At 47.2% G+C, this 21,741-nt stretch overlaps 6 protein-coding genes across 6 annotated transcripts; 4 read left to right on the top strand and 2 right to left on the bottom strand.

The window, feature by feature from the left end:
• Positions 1-4,035: 4,035 nt before the first annotated feature.
• F4822DRAFT_428524 (SUN-domain-containing protein) lies at positions 4,036-5,322 on the top strand (the record flags this gene model as incomplete). Its single annotated transcript, XM_051460929.1, has 2 exons — positions 4,036-5,223; positions 5,278-5,322. The coding sequence occupies 2 exons, from the start codon at positions 4,036-4,038 to the stop codon at positions 5,320-5,322; spliced, it is 1,233 nt and encodes a 410-aa protein (XP_051315956.1).
• A 1,482-nt stretch (positions 5,323-6,804) lies between these two features.
• On the top strand, positions 6,805-9,243 carry F4822DRAFT_401114 (MFS general substrate transporter). Its single transcript, XM_051457916.1, has 2 exons — positions 6,805-7,479; positions 7,543-9,243. The coding sequence occupies exons 1-2, from the start codon at positions 7,251-7,253 to the stop codon at positions 9,024-9,026; spliced, it is 1,713 nt and encodes a 570-aa protein (XP_051315955.1). The 5' UTR covers positions 6,805-7,250; the 3' UTR covers positions 9,027-9,243.
• On the bottom strand, positions 9,239-10,626 carry F4822DRAFT_401113 (uncharacterized protein). Its single transcript, XM_051457915.1, has one exon. The coding sequence runs from the start codon at positions 10,414-10,416 to the stop codon at positions 9,820-9,822; it is 597 nt and encodes a 198-aa protein (XP_051315954.1). The 5' UTR covers positions 10,417-10,626; the 3' UTR covers positions 9,239-9,819.
• F4822DRAFT_401110 (ubiquinol-cytochrome C reductase) lies at positions 10,627-11,514 on the top strand. The gene is made up of 5 exons (XM_051457914.1): positions 10,627-10,844; positions 10,909-10,931; positions 10,993-11,058; positions 11,116-11,164; positions 11,219-11,514. Exons 1-5 carry the CDS (start codon positions 10,842-10,844, stop codon positions 11,261-11,263), a joined length of 186 nt encoding a protein of 61 aa, XP_051315953.1. The 5' UTR covers positions 10,627-10,841; the 3' UTR covers positions 11,264-11,514.
• A 696-nt stretch (positions 11,515-12,210) lies between these two features.
• F4822DRAFT_428520 (uncharacterized protein) lies at positions 12,211-18,787 on the top strand (the record flags this gene model as incomplete). Its single annotated transcript, XM_051460928.1, has 2 exons — positions 12,211-18,419; positions 18,520-18,787. The coding sequence occupies 2 exons, from the start codon at positions 12,211-12,213 to the stop codon at positions 18,785-18,787; spliced, it is 6,477 nt and encodes a 2,158-aa protein (XP_051315952.1).
• Positions 18,788-19,077: 290 nt separating this feature from the next.
• Positions 19,078-21,229, bottom strand: F4822DRAFT_227806 (WD40 repeat-like protein). Its single transcript, XM_051454084.1, has 2 exons — positions 19,996-21,229; positions 19,078-19,931 (listed from the first exon to the last, which is right to left on the bottom strand). Exons 1-2 carry the CDS (start codon positions 20,991-20,993, stop codon positions 19,316-19,318), a joined length of 1,614 nt encoding a protein of 537 aa, XP_051315951.1. The 5' UTR covers positions 20,994-21,229; the 3' UTR covers positions 19,078-19,315.
• Between the last annotated feature and the right edge of the window lie 512 nt (positions 21,230-21,741).

Genomic DNA, 21,741 nt, shown 5'->3' with positions numbered 1-21,741 from the left:
CCAGAAATAATTACGCAGTAAGACGATGGCAAGATTTGATCTTTAGCTCTTCTCTGCCCTTCCCGCATGAGCCCTGGTTAATAGTGACATAGATGTACTTATAATTGCTAAAGCCAAGTGGAGCGTCTCATGTCCGTCCATAATGCATCTACGGATCGTATCGGAGTACTAACCTTCGGGGTCATAGGACTCTTGCAGTGGGCATAAGGAAGCCACGCTGCGGGGGCCACGTTAGAAAGACCATAAGGAATGAAAACAGGTTTAGATATAGATCCCACCGGGTATACTCAACATGAAACCGGGGAGTCGGGCTAGTTCGAGCAACGATTGATTGTTTTCTTAAGGCACTGCTGCTATGATGCATCGTCAATTACCTGATCAGTGCGCGCCGTATGGTCATTAACTAAACGCAAAGTATCCGGGATGTTCGCCATGACCTTGCTGGTTAAAACCTGGTAATGAAGCATTTGATAATCGGTGCTTAACATTTTAACTCGTGAGCCCTTAGTAGGAAACCTCGCACTTACCTCCTCCACACTGCTTAGTAGACAAATACCATCCCTTGCTCTTCGTTAACCTCGGAATCTCCCATTTTCCCACTGGGATTCTATGGATGATGTCTTTAGTATTCGATATCCACTAGGAAAAAGTCGGGAACCAGTTGGTGGTGGCAGCTGGATCCAATTGAAAGCCATAAAGTCATTTGAGGATGATGGTTTCTGTATACTATAGAGGAAATTACTATGCGGGAAGTTGCATATAGTGCCTCTTGTTACCTGGATGAGCGAGTGCTGTGATACCACCGGATCCCATTGATATAGTAATCGGTCCCAAAGGCAAGGCCAGGGCCCGCAGGTCTCTGAGACAGGTATGCAGACCGTTGGGCAAGCCACATCAGCAGCACTCGAGCAGGAAGGTAGGCAGGGTGCCTATTTCCTAAGTGCGAAGGCCCTCTGTTATCGGAGAAGACACCTAAGAGAGATGAGACCATCGTTGCTGTCATGAATTCGTATTCCACTGTGAGTTTCCGTGTTGAGCTGAGCTCGGTTTTCTTCACGCTCATTGCCGCTGAGCCTGTCGTAAAACCATGCCACGCGATACCTACGTAGGTGTATTTGGGTGAATGCAGATGCAAATGCTAATAATGAGACATGCACAGCCTGACTATTAACGTCGTGATATATTATTTGGCACTCGTATCTTGGGGCAAGTCCTGAGAATGTAACGTGGGAGCGTTGTGTTGAAATTCATGTTGTATGATAGGACTTGGTCCGGTCCGTCCCGACTTGTGTTCCAGGCTCATTACTCTGATAGATATAGTGATGGTACTCTGATAGCCTCTAGTATGGGCAAGGATATTCCGACAATGCCTGGCACCTATACACATAAACAATTAGTGATCGAAGTTCAGATAGTGAAATATATTCGAGTAAGCAGTGATATCATTGCAATTCAGTACCTAGGCAGGCAGAGATTTAATGGAGTGAGGGATTTTCTAAATCTTGCATGAGTTCTAAAGGCGCCATCGTGTTACTTTGATCTAGCATGATATATCGTTCATTGGACGCATAGTAGAACCCTAGGGCAATTCCCGTCTCATTGAAGCGAGCCACTCCAATTGGTGGTGTAATAAAGGAATTGACGTGGCTCAAGGGATGGTGTCACAAATATAATTTACTTCCTAACAAGCGCTCCGAGTAGGCCGTCTGATATGGCCTCGGTGACCTACTGTAGAACGTACGACGAATATAGTGGGCTTGTGGTTCAAAAGAAGGTGGGAGAACAGGAAGCTCATGGTATTAATAAATGACTGTCCTCTCGCATACTCGCAGATAACTCAGCATATACAGATACATGTAAGGAAGCAGGAATCATATCGTACAGCAGATAAGAAGACATGAAGTCGTGATAACCATCGTGGTACTTGACATATAAAGCCGTATGATTGGCCAACGGGTTAGCTACCCCACGAGCACGAACACAATAGGTCCACATAACAATGTTGATGAACGATAATGGTTCGCTGGATGGATCGGCATCTATTGTTCTTTGAATACTATTCTATTAATCTGTGAGTCTGTGTATTTCTTACATAGACAAACTGGAGGGTCGAGCTGTGCCGTAGGAACGATGGCGGGATGAGAGATTCTAGACTAGCAGGGAGTGTAATTGCTTGGAATGAAGATCAGCTAGCGGATCGATCTTTGTAGGAAGCCAAATCAAGAAAGGAGACATTCGCCTGAGAAGGCCCAGCCACTCAGGAACGAGATGCCCCTGGTTGCCAGTCCCGAAATTGCAGCAATTAAAGCAAGGGGATTAGACGCGCAACCTACCCACATGTGGCATGTGCTAATGATAGGTATTATCTGGATCGAATCATTATTAGTCCGTCTTTACATTTTCTTCTTCTTTATTATTAGGTACCTAGTATTATTAGCCCAGAATCAAGAGTGCTGGTTTTTCTGTTGCTTCTTTTGCCGGACGAATGATGAATTAACTATGGTATATGAATGGCCGAAGCAGTTCCTTTTTTTACTATTATGGGCGGGCTATAATATCCGAAGAGAAATAATAAATATGAAAGACGGGAGTCATTTCCAACAAGAATATGACAATGCTATGTATGAAATGACAACTAAAGAGGGACATCTTGAGAATGCGACATCAACTAGTGACTGACTGATGAGGATTAGGTTGACGATCGGCGTGATAAACACATACATAGCTGATCGAAGACGTGCCAGTTCTAAAAAGTCGCAATGTTGCTGGCATCATCCTCAACAGTGTCCAACACCGCTTTTTTTTACCCACCGAACCAATCTATAAGAATATTCGGCATGAAGTTCTCCATTCGAAAATTCGTATTGTCCAGTAGAAAGGTATAGAAATGACGACGTTTTGATGCTGGTTCGGGGCACTGCCACGCAAGCAACTTGGAAAATAGAAGATTGCTTCGTGGTCAGCGGGGATTCAAGCGAGTTGGCGCTATCATATCATGGAAAAACACGATACCTACCTAGCCGAATTAAAACATAAATAAAAATGAAAATAGTCGGGAGGGAATGAATGGAATAATGCATGACTGGGTGACTCCTGCACAAACTCTGAATAATTTGCCCCGAAGCGTACCCCCTGGTCGTCACTTACTACGCTAATTCGTCGTAATTTCAGCAAGAAATCAAAATAGTGCTCCGTACCTTGCAGTAGTAAGGCACCATCCAGGCACCGTCGGTCCAGCATTGGCCATCCGTTAGGACGGTTACACTGCCACCTCTGCCTATTTGGGTTTAGCGACTTCCTTTCATTGGGTGCATCTCGGACACCCCAGCGCCGTACAGGGAAATTGACCCGCCGTGGGTCTCTCCTGTCCAGCGCTGGCAGCCCAAGCAAGAAAGAGCAAGCCCCAAGCCCTGGCGCCGTCTCCCCCCCCTAAACTTTCCTGTCTCATGGCAAACAATTAATTTCAACCTTTTCCCTCCCTCTCCCCGTCCCGTCGACGCTCATTGACTCCTTTCAATCGCGCCGTCTCCTCCAACTGAGAGTCTTTCTGCTCTCTACCACATTCCTTTGGAACTGCGAATACACTCGTTTTAACCTACGCCACCGTTCAAGCAACAAATAAACAATCTAACAATTAGCATTCCTTGTCTTCGGAAATCACACCAACAATTGCATCGCGTTCACTCAGAGTCGAAAGATATCCTATACAACTTCTATAGTTCGATCGGTAAGCCACCATTATAATATTTCTATCGCGACCATTGTGATTTGATAATCGCGGATCGCAATCGCTGTTTGATGTCATACTAGCACTGCTTTCCCTTTGCACAAACCATTATCGCACAGCGTCTTCACTTCTCTGCTAGTACCTTATTATTCTCTTTCAATATCCTCTTTTCGCCCGCCGAATCTGGACATCGCCTCTTTAACCAGTTAAACTAACAATGTTCATATATAGAACTGCGACTCTAAATTACGATTGCGAAATCTTGCTATTCCCGATAAGAAACTGCTGATTTAACGTCTTTGATAAAGATGAAGGCCACCGTTCTCAACCTTGCCGTTGCGGCATCCCTTGCCGCTGGCGCAGCTGCCCAGCCTCACCACCACGGTCACCATCACCACAAGAAGAACTCTCCCGCCCAGAAGCGCGATGTCCAGACCACCTATGTCCCCGCTACCGTCACCAAGTACGTCTTGGGCAACGAGGAAGTAAGCAACGACGAGGCTAAGGCTGGTTTGGACAAGGGTCTCTACGTTGTCGTTGGAGAGACTACCCCTACTTTCACCCCGCCTCCCGCGCCTGCTGTTACCAGCTCGTCCTCCAAGGAAGATGCCGTCTTCATCCAGAAGCTCACTTCATCTTCCTCTACTCCCACTCCCACCCCTTCATCGTCATCTGCGCCCGCCAGCTCTTCCAGCGCTTCCTCCGGCGCTACGGGTGTAAACGCCGAATTCCCCAGCGGTGTACACAAGTGCACTGAGTTCCCTGAGCAGTACGGTGCTGTTCCTATGCCCAACTTGGGTCTCGGTGGATGGACTGGTCGCCAGTACACCCCTGACTGGACCCCTGGTAATGCGATCAGCTTCATTGAGACTGCTGTCAAGGGAATGGCCCTAGAGATGGGTTTCTACTCCTACGCCTGCCCTGACGGATATGTCAAGTCGCAGTGGCCGTCAGACCAGGGTGCTACCGGTCAGTCCGTTGGTGGTGTTCTCTGCAACAGCGATGGATACCTTGAGCTGACCCGCCCGTCGGTTAAGACTCTGTGTGAGCCGGGTGTTGGAGGTGTCACTGTTAAGAACGATATGTCTAAGAATGTCGCTATTTGCCGTACCGATTACCCTGGTATCGAGGCCATGGTTATCCCCGTCGACTCGCAGCCTGGCACTACCCGTACCTTAGCTAACATCAACTCCGACGACTACTACCACTGGGGATCAAAGAGCACCACCCTCCAGTACTACATTAACCAGCCTGGTGTTTCGGTCGATGACGGATGTGTCTGGGACTGCGTCACTGACCACGATGAGTGCGGTAACTGGGCTCCTACCATCTTGGGTGTCGGACAGGCCGCAGATGGAAACACCTACATCTCTCTATTCCCCAACCTGCCCACAAGCAACGCTAAGCCTAAGATGAACATCAACATTACTGGTGACGTTAGCATACCCTGCTACGTTAAGGACGGCGAGTATGCAGTTGGAAACTCTGGATGTACCGTAAGTTGATATTCCATATTATGTCTTCAGTTCCCATTGCTAATAGATCTACAGACCACCATCCCTAAGGGTGGAAAGGCCGTCATTGAGTTCTCCTAAAAATGTGCTATTAGGAGTTTGTTTTCGGTCATAGTGGGGTTAGGTTTCTACTATTGCTTTCTAATGGATACCTCTTACCATTTTCGCCTCAATACGACGGAATTTCTGAGGCCTGTTGTCGTGCTGATTGTATGGCAAATCTAATTTTTATTGTGTATATTTCTGGCTTCGCGTTGAGTTGACGGCAGAGCAATCCTTCATAGTTGATCGGAATCGGTCGCCTATGGATGAATGCTATGCGGGAATTGGAACCACGAGTCGTTTCGTAGTATTTCAGGATGGCCTTTCGGAATCCATATGATTTGCTACCATAGTGGTTACATCACAAGCTGCAAACTTGCTCAAGTGTGTTCTACTTGAAACCATCGACTAGCCCTCTTCAGTAGGACACAGAGCTAAAAGGCCAACCCTTCGTAGCCGTAGGTTAGTGAGCAGGATTTGGATTGTGGGGGGATATCGGTTGAAAAGTGGCTGGAAGGATCTCAGGAGCACACTTTGCAAACATGGACTCGGTAGAACATGTCGGCGCAGAGAATGAAAATTCATAAAGCAAACCAAAAAAAATCGAGAATTTCCATTTGTTAAGTGTTTCTCGATGTGTTCCCATAGTTTGTCCCATCCTGGTCGATTCTTATCGACCGCCCTCTTGGTCTTGTACTGTAGATCAAATCTATGGTGATATTCTCTTCGACATATAAAATTTATTCCTTTCTCCCCTAATATCGCTCAATATGATAATTAACGTAATAAAGGATAAGTTGGGATAAGTATATTGGTGAACTCCTAATAATCGGGAATATACTAAGGTGAAGTATTTATCTATGTTGTGAGTACCGCCAATAACATGTTAATATTATATATGAAGTGATAACAATATCTTATTACATAAGTCTAAACAGGTCGATCATCTATAAAATCTAGTTGGATGCTTCAAGTTTAGAGGCTTCGATCGTTATCGCAAGCCCCGCTGACTTGAGGCTCCTTGCTAGCTTCGATCGATCCCACATGGCGTGAAGCTAGTGGAAGGGCATGATAAGGCTGGAGCCTATAGAGTGTTGGAATGGTATAACCAGTGCTATAAAGATTAACGTAGTTGACGTAATAAACTTGCGATAGATAAGAAGTATGATATGTAGAAATTTAGAAGAGAATTATTGGAATAAATTAAGAATATTACGGCGGTTAGTTGAGTTGAGGGGGGGGACTGATGTCGGTGTAATTGAGACCAGTCAATTGACTTACATCTGCAGCCTATTGCGTCATAGAGTAATACCATTAATTTGACAACGCCGGGAACTCTTACCAATTACTAGCACTAAACATTAGTAGTTCGTCAAACAAATTGCCTCGCATTCAACCTACAATAAACCCATATATTCTAGGCTATATGTCACCTCTGTATAGTCCTTGATACGACCGAGGTCGCTTGACTCGTAATATTTTACATAACTAATCCGTGTAAGGAATGGCATCTTATAGCTACCGTGGTTCTTATTGGTAGATGTCTTTGTTTGTGTTGCCGCAAGAGCCAACCACCTCGGTACCTTGGCACATAGCGTCAACTCGAGACCCCGGATGCGCCTTCGATGCTCGATACCTTACATATAATGTACTCCAACAAGCTCTTTCCCTCTTTTCCGCTGCAGGACCTGAGTTCCGGCATTGACGAATGACCTTTTATTGCGCCCCACCTACCTGGACTGCCGTACCTCCAGGGCTATTGGAATCTAAGTTTCGACTTTTTTTTTCTAGCTTTATCTCTTTTAGGTTTATCTATTCAACGTTGATCGTCCGTCACGTTGGCGTGGTTTAAGCTCGCGGGGATAAGTATCCCAATTTCCTTTCTCCTTTCCCATCTTTCTCTTTTTATCCTTTGCTGCACGAGTCATTTTTTATTGTCTCAGTGAGGAAACGAAAACTCTGAAGTCATGTCTCTGCAACGTGTCGGGTCTCTCGAGACCTTCGTCAACGTTCCTACAGAGGGGCGGAGATCCCGGCGGGGTTCTGCGTCCTCTGTCGCCGCCTCCGAGAGAGCTCGTAAACTCACGTTCAACCCTCTGCCCGAATCATGGCATCCTGTCTTCGACGATGAAGATACTCAAGGCCATCCTGGCCAATCTCGTGGCGCCTTCGAGGTACCTCAATGGAAACGAATACGTGAGTGTTCATCGCTGACTGGTACTATTTAGTTATAGCGCTAATACTAGACTCGATGACCAGTCCAAGTTGCTATTATGGTGGTGTTCTGTCTTTTCGCTGCCGGAGTTGTATTTGGATATGCTGCTTTGAAACCTGTTTTGAAGAAAGAGGGCGCATACCAAGAGATATGCAACGGCGGCGATACATGTGTGGAAATCCATCTTAATCTCATGTTCACCGTTGCTGCTGTTGCCACCAACGTTGCTGCTCTACCTGTCGGTGCAATTCTTGACCACTATGGCCCTCGAGTTTCCGGAATTCTGGGTGCGCTGTTCCTTAGTGTTGGCGCACTCTTCATGTCCTTCGCTAAGAATCTGCCCTTCGACGCATTCCTTTTCGGCTACCTCTTCCTTGCTTTGGGTGGACCCTTTACGTATATCTCGTCCTTCCAATTGTCCAATGCCTTCCCTCGTCACTCGGGTTTGATACTGGCGCTGCTCACAGGAGCCTTCGATGCATCGAGCGCATTGTTCCTAGTCTACCGCATTATTTATGGGAAGACGGGAGGGACGTTCGGCCATCACCAATTTTTCCTTGCATACCTCGTCGTACCCGCGGTAATACTCATCGTCCAACTCACGATCCTCCCGAAGCAGTCGTACAAGACAGTGGGAGAAATGATCGAAGAAATCGAGGCACCTACTTTTGGCGATGACTCCGATTATATCACAGCCGATGCCATAAGTGCCGATGACCAAGTTGATGAGCAGACTGCGCTTTTGCGAGAAGAACAACGAGAGCACCATGAAAGTGTTATACATGACATCGAAGAGTTGCTGGGCTCTAGCAAAGCAGACAAGGATAAACAAGTTGAACGGGAGGAAGTTAGAAACGAGAGGAGTGGCGTATGGGGTATAATGCACAACCACACAGCGTGGGAGCAGATTCGTTCGCCTTGGTTCGTGTTGATATGCTTGTTTACTGTTGTACAGATGACCCGGATCAACTATTTTGTGGCGACTATCCGCGCTCAGTATGAAGCCTTGTTCGATTCCACAGAAAAGGCCATCGAGATTAACAACTTTTTCGACCTCGCGCTGCCGCTAGGTGGTATAATCTCTATTCCATTTATTGGGGTCATTCTGGATCATACTAGTACCATTGCGGTATTGACAACGCTTGTTGTAGCTGCGACATCTATTGGGGTTTTAGGTGTGCTGCCGTATACTTGGGCGGCATATGCTAACGTTGTTCTATTTGTGTTGTACCGTCCATTTTACTACACAGCTGTCAGTGACTACAGCGCCAAGGTTTTTGGTTTCCGCACTTTTGGTACTGTCTATGGCACTATTATTTGCCTTTCAGGGCTGCTCAATTTCAGCCAGAGTGGCCTAGATTACCTCTTTCACCGCACCTTCAACGGTGACCCAGTCCCTGTTAACCTACTCCTACTCACACTTGGTCTTCTCATTGGCATCTGCCTTGTAGGGTTTGTCGGGTTGAAGACTAGGCGATTGAGTAGGAAGAGGGCGGCTGTGGGTTTCGTGAGTCGCGGGGATTATTAAAATGTCCGGCCACTTCTTCCTTTTTCGAAACGATCTAGAGCACACGAAGCGGCGTTCAAAAATTTGCATGGCGAGGTATTTCGATCTATCAGGTGTCATCTTATTATTTAGGTGTGCGGTTGGATGTTATATCTTACGCTTGGCGTTTTTGTTACAGGTGTATATACCACTTGGATTCAGGATAGGTTACAAGTTAAATAAAATTTATATACCCCGATGTGATCATGTTTTATTATTAGTTGTGGCTATTCGTTAGATGTTATGTGCTGAGACATATGCCTCCGAGGGTACGAAATTTATCATCACATATGGGAATAAAAAGCCAAGGTCATGCGCCGAAGAACTTATTCTTCTTGTGGAACATTCATCTTCATCAGCTACCTAATTTCTTCCAGGTCGTACGACATTTTTGGTTGTGCTGTTATGTTTGCCAACAAAACTACATAGTTGTGTAGTTGTCGCTCTTATGGCGCATTACTTATGGGTTGGTAAGAACTAGGCTGATGTTCTCCAAAGCCCGAGATACTTAATCTAGTACCTATGATTAAAAATGCTTCGGTATCTACCTAGGTAGATACCCCAAGTGCTAGATCTATCGAGATCAGGACCAGGATTTAACGTATATCATAATCGTAATCGTGATAGATCATCCGACACACCGGAAATGCCGCATGGCCAAGATAATCCGTATTGTAGTTTTCGTAATAACTATTGTCGGATTTTCGGCGGAGGATATCTTTGGTGGCGCCTTGTCGGAGTTTTAGAGTATGCAATCATCTAAATGGCTACTCCGTCATCCTTCTTTTGCTGCCTCGGCTGAATTGGACTTAGGTTCGCCTTCAGAGTCGAAGCCAAGCGCCTCAAGCTCCCTCACAAGCTCGTTGATCTTGATGACCTTTGCGATCTGTTCCGGCAAGAGAGATTCTCCTCCATCCTTCTTGCTCTTCAGGTCCTTGGCCTGCTTCAGCTTTTTCTTCAGATTTCGGGCCTTTTTCTCTTTCTCTACCTCCGGGTCAATAGCCTCTTCCGTTTTTGTAGTATTCGTCTCTTTGGGAGCTTCGTCACCCGCCGCCGCTGGGTCTTGATTCGATTTGGCGGCCTTCTTTCTGGCTTCCCGACGTTTGGCGTTTTTATTGCTTGAGGCGGATAATGTTTCTTGTGGCTTTTGCTCTTTTAGACCTTCTGCGCCGATAACGCCACCTTTGCCACGGTTGCGAAATGATTCTGCGGTGCGGTTTTTGTAGAGTTCGACGTCTTCGGGGGGTCTGTAGCCCGGTCGGATCTTGATCGCTTTTCGTGTGGTACCGTCTGCTCGCACGGACTCTGGGATCTGGCGCTCGCCGCTATTTTCGTCTGTGACGATGCCTGAGGTGGAGGGCTCGGAAGGCATCGCGGCGTCGGCCCGACGACGTTAGGCGGGTGGTTTGTTTTTATTAGGATTTTGGATTGGAGTGGCTTTGGAGGATTTAATTTGTAGTAAATAGGATAGTGAAGGGAACCTTTTTAGAGTACAACCTCATTGTACTACAGCACGGGTGAGTCAAGTAAAGCCTGATGGGGCAAAAGGGAACAGCCCACCTTCCGCCTAAGATAATTAGTGGGGCATTCAATTGAACAAAGCTTCAGCCAATCATAAGGGTCGGTTTCCAAATCGCCAATTCTTCGGCAGGAATCTTGGAAATCGGAACTTGCGCATTTCCATCTTCCAGAAGAACTTCCTATACTATCTCCGTCCTCGAACGACGTCAACACTCTCCTATTCTACCAAAAGCCACTACTACATTCTGAGAATCTACTTCTCAGACAGTTTTCATCATGGTATGATTGATGTCCTTATCCGGTCACCGCATTGATGCACCGCAACTAACTAATCGCGCAACAGGCTGCCGCTCGTCCTTTCTACAAGCAAGTCGACCCTTTACCCCCACAACGACCGAATCCCCTGAACTGACCGTATATCGTATAGCGCTTTCTTCCGAAGGAACTGGCAAATGCTGGGTGTCGTCTTCGGCTCGGCTTTCGCTTTCGAGATGTGTGTAATCTGAAATATTTCTACGGTATAGGACGCATTTGACTGATGGTAAACTAGGGCATACGACAGCACCATGAACAGAGTCTGGGATAACCTAAACAGAGGAGTATGTGTTACCTGACCGAGATTTCTAGAAAAAATATAACTGATATGTCAAAAGCGACAATGGAAGGATATCCGATCCCGATACGTCGAGGAAGAATAAATGATGACAATTGACTCGCGAGGTTAGAAAAGGAGACGCATATCACTATGGCAGCATCTGGAGAGGATAGAATGCCTACAATACTGTACAACTGTACCTCATAGATCACCGAAATCCATATATTTACAACACAGTTCAGAAGTAGTGTGTTCGTTCATTTATTTCGACTAGGCGAAACAGCTTTGAATATGTTTGAACGGGTTACTATTACAATATCCAATATCCAATGCCTATGCATATTTTAATCTAGGATGTCTTTTCTGGAAGGGATTATTTGATCTTTAGTGACGAACTGAACAAAGTCCGCCGGGCGTTGGGGTGAGATTTGTTGCGAATCCGACGACACACAATTACTAAGTGATACTGTTTTTCTCTCTGATTTCATTCTAGAAACATATATACTCAAGTAGAATTTGGTGGTCATATGGATATGAACTTGGGCAGTTAGAATACAAAATGCGATAGATGTGTAGAGGAATTCCGGGTACCCATTTACGTGGGTACATGTGTACTTGGATACATCCTGGGTGTTTTGTACGGTGTTCATTGGCTGTACCTATCCGTCCGTAGGAAGGCGCTAGGGGGTTTGGATGACTTCAGAGGCGCTACCTACTCTTATCGATTGTCGGTAGGAGGGGAATACTTCTCTCGAAGCTCCCGAATCTCAACTTTTCAACATTGTTCCTTACTATTTTACATTTTTATAAAGTGGGAAGCGCGTCCTTTGTTTGGATTATATTAGGCTTGATACAGTGTTTTAATTTGCGAAAACTCGTTGATACACCCAAAAAAACCCCATCCATCGATTTCTCGAACCCGCCTCTTGAATTTCCTCTGCGAATCATTCAACATATAAACCGTTGGTCCCCCGAATTCCTAACGGGTCGACGATTTGTTTTCTCCAAGCCAACTATGATAATACGTCGAGCTTAGCCATGGACACCGCCATGTCTACGCAAGAGCAACAGCTCTGTCAATGCTTGATAGAGCTGCCGAAGCGATTCAAATACCGATACCAAGAACCTGCCAACCGAGAACTTTTACAAAATCTCTTCTGGTCCATGGCCGGAGGCAGACCCGAGAATATGCGATTATTCTTTCCTAACGGCGGAACCACCGCGCGAGGTAGTGTCAAGCTCCGAGAAGCTCAAGGTGCAGTGGATGGAGCCGAATACACCGAAGCCGCCCGCGGCAAGGCATGTGGTCACATATTTAGGGCCGGGGAGGCATCGTATGGCTGCAAAACCTGTAGTACCGATGAGACATGCTGCTTATGCAGCAAATGTTTCAACGCTACAGACCATACAGGTCATATGGTACGAATATCGATATCGCCAGGAAACAGTGGGTGCTGTGATTGTGGAGACCCGGAAGCATGGAAGACTCCTATGTTTTGCACCATCCATAGCGAACGCGAAGAAGACCGATCGAAAGGAAAGGGCAAGGAAGTTGCTGGGTTACCCGATGAAGTGGTATCCAATATTCGTATGACCATTTCTCGAGTCCTCGATTTCATTTGCGACGTCATATCCTGCGCTCCCGAGCAGCTCCGACAGGCGAAGACAAAGGAATCCATCGAACAAGACGAGAGGATGTCTCGCTTAGCCTCGACTTACTGTGGAGGAGATATCGACCCGCCGGATGAGTATGCATTGCTGCTCTGGAACGATGAAAAACACACCGTTAAGGAAGTGCAAGATCAGGTTGCTAGAGCATGCAGCACGACTCTTGATGAAGGATATAATAGGGCGGCGGAAACTGACTCTATCGGTCGGAGTATTCTCAAATACGATGCGAGTATCGAGGAGCTTCTAAGATGCGCGACTATCCTCGAACACATCAAGATCACCGTCACCATTAGATCCTCACGAGATACATTTCGAGAGCAGATGTGTGGGACCATGATTGACTGGTTGAATGATATTGCGGGTTGTAGTGTGGGGAACGATCACAGCATCCTTCGACAGGTCATCTGTGAAGAACTCCTAAAGCCCTGGAGGAAAGGGAGCCCTGGTACGCATGCTATGCCTGGCAAAGATGGTCTTGAAGACGAGGCGAAACTTGAATACGACCCACTTGAAGCTCATACGGCTAGGATATTCATACGACAAGCAAGGTTGTTTGCAGAAGCCGGGAACACAGCTACACTGGCCGAATTTCTTGATTCAGACGATGATGATAATGATGACGATGACGACGAAGATATGGATGGTGGCAATCGAACCCCTTCTAGCGGGGAAGAAGATAACGACGAAGATGATGACGAAGATGAAGACGTAATGATGATAGACACTAGGCCGGAGGGAGGTGCCGACGTGAACGTGCCCGACTGGATGGGGCCGAGCGTCGCGTCTCTTGAAGAGGAAGAGGCAACAATGGCAGGTTATCCGCCACCTCCGCCACCTCCCCCGGTACCTCGACGCGGAACTCGAGACCGGGATCTCACACCATCAGACTCGGATACTGCGGAGCCGTTGATAGCACCAACGGTGTACGCAAAGGCAAACTTGGAGATTCCTAAGACCCCTGGGCTTTCAAAAGCAGACAAGTCAGGACCTCCCAAACCCGGACGGTACTGGGTTGAAACGCCTGCGGCTTATATGGAGCGTGATAGTATCCATCCATTCGAGGACGTTTTCCAACGAGTCCGTCTTGACTGGTTAATCCTTTTCGATTTGAGGATGTGGAAGAAGGTCCGTAATGACCTCCGCTCACTATACATATCTACGGTTGTTACTATTCCTGAGTTCAAGAGAGTCTTGGGTCTTCGGTTCGCCGCCCTATATACGACACTAGCACAATTATACCTTATAGGGGACCGAGAACCCGACCACTCAATCATCAACATATCATTACAAATGCTCACAACACCTTCCATAACGGCTGAGGTGGTTGAAAGAGGCAATTTCTTGACGACGCTCATGGCTATACTATACACATTCTTGACTACAAGACAAGTGGGACATCCTTGGGAGGTTTCATCTAGTGCTGTACTTGGGTTCGATACGGGATCAGTAACAAACCGACGAATGTATCATTTTTACGTGGATTTGAAATTCTTGCTCGGTTCGCCTCATGTTCAAGAGCGGATGAGAACTGAAGAAAGGTACCTCATGCAATTCCTTGATTTGGTGAAGTTACACCAGGGTATTTGTCCGAATGTGCGAGCCGTCGGGGAGCACGTGGAATATGAAACCGATAGCTGGATTGGCGCTTCGTTGATGACACGGGAAATCAACAGGCTCTGCAGACTTATCTCCGGTTCTTTCCGCAATCTCCCAGAACATGATTCTCCATACCTGTCAAAGGCTATTCGGACAGCTGCCAAGAGTGTCATCATAAATTCTGTCGGAGCTGAGCGTGCTAGGTTCACGCAAGCTGAGATTAAAGATGAGATACGGTTCAAGGCGTTGAATGACTTCGAATTTGCGGGTGAAACTACTAAATTCGATGTTGTGAAATTTGTTGTGGAAGAACAGTCAATCAGTTTCCACCATGCGTTGCACTACACTTTATCTTGGTTGATCGAGTGCGGAAAGAACATGTCCCCGCAACACCTGAAGTCGATATTAAGCTTTACTTCACAAGAGCTCAGGATGAAGCCTCGTTCAATGGGTCGAAAGACAATGCCCAAACGGGACTATTCTCCTGAGGACTACCTCATGGCTGCATTCGACTATCCCCTACGCGTGTGCGTTTGGCTCGCCCAGATAAAAGCTAGCATGTGGGTACGCAACGGCATTAGTTTGAGGCATCAAGCCGGGACGTACAAGAATATTCTCCATAGAGATGTTACTCATGCCCGGGACATTTTCCTCCTCCAAACTGCAATGGTGGTGTGCAATCCGAGCCGCGTGCTTGCCTCCATTGTCGATCGCTTTGGCATGGAAGCATGGTCTAAAGGGCTTTTCGAACAGACCTCAACCGCACAAGATAACATTCAACATCTTGACGTAGTTGAAGACATGATTCATTTCTTAATCGTACTGCTAAGTGACCGAACCTCGCTCATCCCTGTCACGGACGAAGAGCAGACGCATCTGATGGCAATGCGTAGAGACATTACTCATGTCCTGTGCTTTAGACCGCTTTCCTTCAATGAAATATCTAGCAAGTTACCAGAGAAGTTTCATGAGCAAGAGGAGTTCCAACGTGTGTTAGACGAAGTATCCACATTTAAACCACCGGAGGGTGTCTCGGACGTCGGAACTTTTGAACTCAAGCCACAGTTTATCGAAGATATTGATCCGTACATTGCGCACTACAACAAGAATCAACGAGAAGAATCAGAGGCTGCCTATCGCAAGTGGATGGCGAAAAAGGTGGGCAAGCCGGCTGAAGAGATCGTATACGAACCTAGGTTACGACCGATAGAGACCGGTGCCTTCGTGGGACTGGCTCAATTCACTAGCACTGGGATGTTCGCACAGATCATCTACTACTCTCTTCTTTACCCTCTTGTTGCCGCCAAGTTTACACCCAAGGTACCTTTCACTAGGATAGAAACGTTCTTGCAAGTCGTGCTGCATTTGATTCTCATCGCCATTGCCGAGGACAAAGCCAGCGAGGCAGAGTCTACGACCGAAGATGGATCGTTTGTGTACATCGCTTTGACCACACATGGTCGCAGTAATTTCATGCAAGATGCGCCCGCTGCCAAGACAATTGTATCACTTCTAGATATGATGTCAACTAAAGAAGAGTTTAAGGCCTGCCAAGCCAAGATCGCTCTGATTCTTAAGAGGATGAAACAGAAATATCCACAACATTTCAATATCGCCTATTCACAATTAGGCATACCCGTCGACCGGATTGATACAGCCTCGCCGGCAAGTACTCATAATGCCGAGGAAGAACGCGAACGAAAGAAGAAAGCCGCGCTGGATCGTCAAGCCAAGGTCATGGCACAGTTCCAGCAGCAGCAAAAGAACTTCCTGGAAATGCAAGGAGATGTCGACTGGGGTGAAGAAGAGTGGGATGAAATGGATGAGACTAGGCCGGTAGAAGAGCAAAAGAATTTCTGGAAGTATCCAAGAGGTACCTGCATTCTATGCCAAGAGGATGCTGACGATGGACGTATCTATGGAACCTTCGCTCTCTTTACTGAGAGTAAAATCTTACGGCAAACCGACCTTCAGGATCCAGATTTTGTTCGAGAGGCTGCGAGCACACCGGCCAACCTTGATCGATCAGCCGAGGAAATACGACCATTTGGCCTTGCTCATGAAAATAGAGAGAGGGTGGAAAAAGTCAATGTTGACAAACAGACATTCGTTAGCGAAAGACAAGGCTTAGGCAAGGGGTTCCCAGCCAAGCTTTGTCGAACAGGGCCTGTATCTGTCGGGTGTGGTCATATCATGCACTTTAGCTGCTTTGATATGTATATGGATGCAACTGTTCGCCGACACGGCCACCAAATCGCCCGCCATCATCCCGAGTCTCTAGAGCGTCTTGAATTTGTATGTCCCCTCTGTAAAGCCCTTGGAAATGCCTTCTTGCCAATTACATGGGATGGTAAAGAAGAGGCCTACCCGGGTATCCTACAGACAAAGACGGACCTTTCCTCCTTCATTTTGGAGTACCTTCATTTGAATGGGGTAGTATCTCAAGATCAGATACAGAAAGTATTTTACAACCACGTAGAAACTAGAATGCCAGCAAATCTTTTGGACAAGTCAAATGTCATTAGCGCCAGCAGTTCTAGCCGGGCAATACCATTCTGGGATCCTCGCAATTTTGGATCCGCTCCTTCGGTAGGCTCTTCCGGCGATACGTTCTCCCTTTCGGCTACCCCCGGATCGAGCATACGATCGCATTCGCCGCCGGAGTCGCAACCCGGTGAAGAAGAGTTAATGTCGATTTACCGACGCCTACGCGACACGCTCCGTAAAAACAAGCTTATTGGACGTTTATACGACCTCGATGACCGAGACGATGACCTGTATGCGAGCGACACCTTAACATCTTCTGTGGGCTATTCAATTTCGGCAGCCGAGATACAACAACGAGGCGTCGAGGCCCAATATGGGTCGACCCTAATTGAAAAGATGCCAGAGCAGCTCCTAGTGCAGCTTCGAATTTTGTCTGAGACTGTCTCATCGTATATTGCAGTTGGCGGCCTTAGACACGGAAGAGACAACCGCATCAAGAACGAATTCTCTGAGGCTTGCCAGCGACAATACTGCCAACTCTTAGTGCCAACGTACTTGGACAGGGATGTGGCTGACAATACGCGATCGACCGAAGACTACCCACCACTATTTGAGCAAGACATATTCATATTCTTATGCGAGACCATGTTTGGCCTCTCTGTCGCATATGGCATGGATCCGATGCACCTTGTCAGAATTTGTTATCTCGCTGAGATAGTCAAAGTGGTCTACAACATATCTCGAAATCTTACGCTTTCCAAGTTACTCGAATACATGAGTAAACGGGACGTAGACAACCCCGCGATGAATAACTTCGCCAGCTTCTTCCATAACATCACAGTGGCTGGAATGGACATCACTCAGGGCATCGGCGACGAGGCTATGCCTTCTAGTGAACTATCCAATTTAGGATTTGATCAACCAAGCCTGGACAACTTGGAAAGCCTCCACTCATTTGTCAGGAAGTATGCCCTAGTATTCCTACGAAAGGTGACCATTCTCCTTCATGTTCACCTCGGAGTTGATTTCAATAGTCATATATCTCCAGTCCCAGAAGCAGATGAACTCACACGTTTAACGACCGCACTGCGTTTACCATCATTTGACGAGATGTGTACAGCATTGACACCTCTGCACAGCCAGTATGGATGGCCGCCGCGTATGGAAGTTCTTGTTAAAGGTTGGCTCCACCACCAGATTGGAGGCTACGATGGCAGTCGCCCCGCTGCTGAATTAGGTCCTAATCCGCCGCTGTGCGCTCAACTAAGCCACCCCGGAATCTTCGAGCTTGTCGGCTTACCCAAGAACTACGATACTCTTATCGAAGAGTGCGCCAAAAGAAGATGTCCCAAAACCGGCAAAGATTTGGCCGATCCTATTGTGTGCCTAATGTGCGGTGACATATTCTGTGGGCAAACTATGTGCTGCCTCATGGAGTACCGAGAGCCGGGACCGGACAAACCAACAATGAGGATTGGGGGTGCACAGCAGCATATGCTGTTCAAGTAAGTTTTCAGTAACACAATTCCGAGTTGGGATGAAATCATCATCCCCTCTGGATTTTCCTTTTGTCTTTATGTAATCATTTACTAACCTATTCGATAGGTGTCAAGGCAACATCGGACTCTTCATCAATATTCGCAAGTGTGTCATCATCTACCTGCATCGCACGTCAGGCAGCTTTAGCAACGCGCCGTACATTGACAAGTATGGTGAGGTGGACATCGGCTTGCGCCACGGCCGTCAACTTTTCCTCAACCAGAAACGTTACGATTCAATGCTACGCACCATGTGGCTCAGCCACGGCATCCCCAGCTTCATTTCCAGAAAACTTGAAGCCGATATTAACAGCGGCGGCTGGGAAACTATATAAATGTCTGTGCCTAAGTTCGGCAAATAGGTACTCAAGGGAAGAAAGCAGTTAGTAGATTGATGATGGACGTTGTGGAAGAACCTCGACTTACCCTTCTACTATATTATTTCCCCCCATTGGCGTAAGGAGGCTTTTGTGGCATTTTTCATGAGCACGGGAGGGAGGAGCTATAAATAAGACCAGGGCCGTCATCATTCATATGCATCATGATGTTTCTTGCTATTACAATACTTGCGATCGTTATTTAATATATAGCATTCTCTGCTTCGTATAATTCTCGTCATGCTGAATTTTGGTGATAAGGGCTTTTATATCCATTATTAATAAGCGTTTTTCAATGTCGTCTTCATTGATGTGAATTATGCCTAATAGAAGGGTATAACTATCCGATTCAAACACAGCCAATATGACTCCCGCTTCTCCTATCTAGTCTTGTTATATCTCCTTCCTTGAATTATACGCGTAGCACGTGAGCAACTGCCTTTTTCATTCACTCATTTCTCTCACCCTTTCCAGTATTTTGTCCCCTTATTCCTCTTTCTTCACATCTTCATCCTTAAGAGGCGGTACACTACCATCCGCACTGCTGCCATTCGCTTTTTCTTCCGTCTCCACAGACGCCGCGTTCTTCGTTCCGTTGACCGCAGTGACACCAGAGGGCCGGTGTCCAAAGACTTTAATCGTGCCATCCTGACCAGCACTCACCATAATATCGTCATGAACATCAACCCAGAAACAAACGCCTTTATGTGCACGCGGGATGCGCTGGACAATCGCCTTAGACCGCACATCCCAAAGCACAATATCGCCGTCTTCACTAGGAGCCGCTATAAACGCCATTGTATTCGCGTTCGATCTATTCACTATCGCATCACCATTTTCGTCCTTCTCGCTTGTATCGTCGTTTGGTGTAGCTGCGGTAACAGTACCGAAACAACTACCAATACTGAATTTTGTGTTTTCGTGACCTTGGTATGTTTTCTTGACGGTGCCGGAGACGTAGTCCCATAGTCGTAGACATGAGTCCATGCTTGAGGCTAGGACGTAGCGCCCGTTAGGCGCGAAGCAGACGGATGTTATGGGTGGGTTGTCTTCGTGGACTAGGGTTCGGAGACATTGGCCGGTTGAGGTATCCCATATTCGACTGTTTTTCATAGATAGTTAGCACATGCAAAAATGGATGAGGGATGCGAGGGAAGAGAACTCACGTTAACCCGTCAGTACTACAACTAACAACCAAAGTCCCATCCCTACAGAAATCAATCCCGCTCACAGGATCACTGTGTGCAGGTAGACTTCTCATTAATCGACCAGCACGCACGTCCCAGAGGAAAACAGCCTCGTCGTAGCTCCCGCTCGCGAGGATGTTACCCTTAGGCGAGAAGGCGAGGCAGTACACATAATTATGGTGGCCGAGTAATGGCTTGCCGGCGCGTGCTGGCCGTCCTGTGACTCGGTCCCAGAGGCGAATCGCTTTGTCGTCAGAGCCTGAGGCTAGCGTTTTGCTGTCAGGTGCCCAGGCTACGGCTGATACGCCCGCCATGTGGCCGACCAGTGTTTCGGTGTGGCGCCCATTGGAGGCGTTCCAGATCCGTACTGTGCTATCGGCGGACGCAGAAGCAATCCACCGCCCGTCGGGGGAGACGCGGACTTGTGAGATGGCACGTTCGTGGCCTTTGAGTGACATTCGGGGTACATAGTGTGGTCTTATGAGTTGTTGTAGAGGCGGTGTGGTTTCTGAGGGTTCGTGGCGATGGCGGTGATCGAGGGTGTCGCGGAGCAGAGGTGTTTCGTCTGGTGTTCGAGAGCGCGTGGAGTCTGTGGGAGACCTAGACCTCGATCCCGATCTTATTCTAGGTGATCTGGATCTAGATCGTGATCGACTTGGAGTTCGACTATCGGGTGTTGAGCGTGGAGAGCGTAGACGCGATCGAGAGCTTGAAGGGGATTCGGTGCGGGGCGAACGATCGCTGGAGTAGTACTCGGTGTCCCGTCGCCGTTCTCGGCTTGGACTTCTACTTCTACTCTGGCTTGCAGATCGGCTGTCTAATGTCTTCTCACGGATAGAAACACGGAGAGTGTGTTTGTCATCTGCCTTGTCGGGTGTGCCATATTGTCGGGCGGGGGTAGAATCGGTGCTACGATCGTGAACTTTGCGACGCTTGGTCGGGGGTTCGGGGTGGAGAGGTGTATCAACTCCAGACATTGCGTTTAGTATTTGATTGCTATTGACTGCACATTGGTCTCAATGGTAGGTCAATTGCACATTAGATTTCGGTCTCGATTGATGGACGGCGAATGTAGATACGGATAGGAGTTATTGCAGCCTCGCGTGCAGGTTTGAGAAGAGGACAATGATGAAAGATGACAAGGCTGAATGGGAATACAAATTTTGGTGGGCCCCTTGTAAATATACAAGATTTTGATTGGACTACTAGAACTAACAGCACGGTCCACTTCTAAACGAGCTTATTTTAGGAAGCCGGTGATTTTCTATCGCGCCTTACCTAAAATACGTCAAGCCTTGGAGCTACCGTGTGGCACGGTTTGTTGATACGGTGTGATCCGGCACTATGATGACAATGGTTTGGTACGGTTGGTCCAGCTTCGGCAGGTCCTGCCACCTTAAGAAGCGGTAATAAGGCTCGTCGATGCCGATCTCGATAATTAGAAATGCAGGGGCGTTGCAACTTAAAATTTCCTATGCAAGCAAGGATGGAGCTTTAATGAAGAAAAAGATAACCCCTGCAAGAGCGAACGAGCAAGTTGAGCGAAGTGGGCAATAGGCAAGCAGGGCATAACATCGTCGCGCCTTTCATATGAAATCATTAACAAAAAACATAATCTGTATCATAACTTCCTCAACTTTCCAAGGTCATTTGCATTATTTTCTTCCTTCCCCACGAGTTCATGCCGAATCCTCCTTGTCTTGTCTTGCCTTGTCTCGTCTCGTC

Source organism: Hypoxylon trugodes, assembly GCF_022578975.1.
Source record: "Hypoxylon trugodes strain CBS 135444 unplaced genomic scaffold F4822scaffold_4, whole genome shotgun sequence".
NCBI lineage: Eukaryota > Fungi > Ascomycota > Sordariomycetes > Xylariales > Hypoxylaceae > Hypoxylon > Hypoxylon trugodes.
This window is presented reverse-complemented; position numbering and strand designations above follow the sequence as displayed.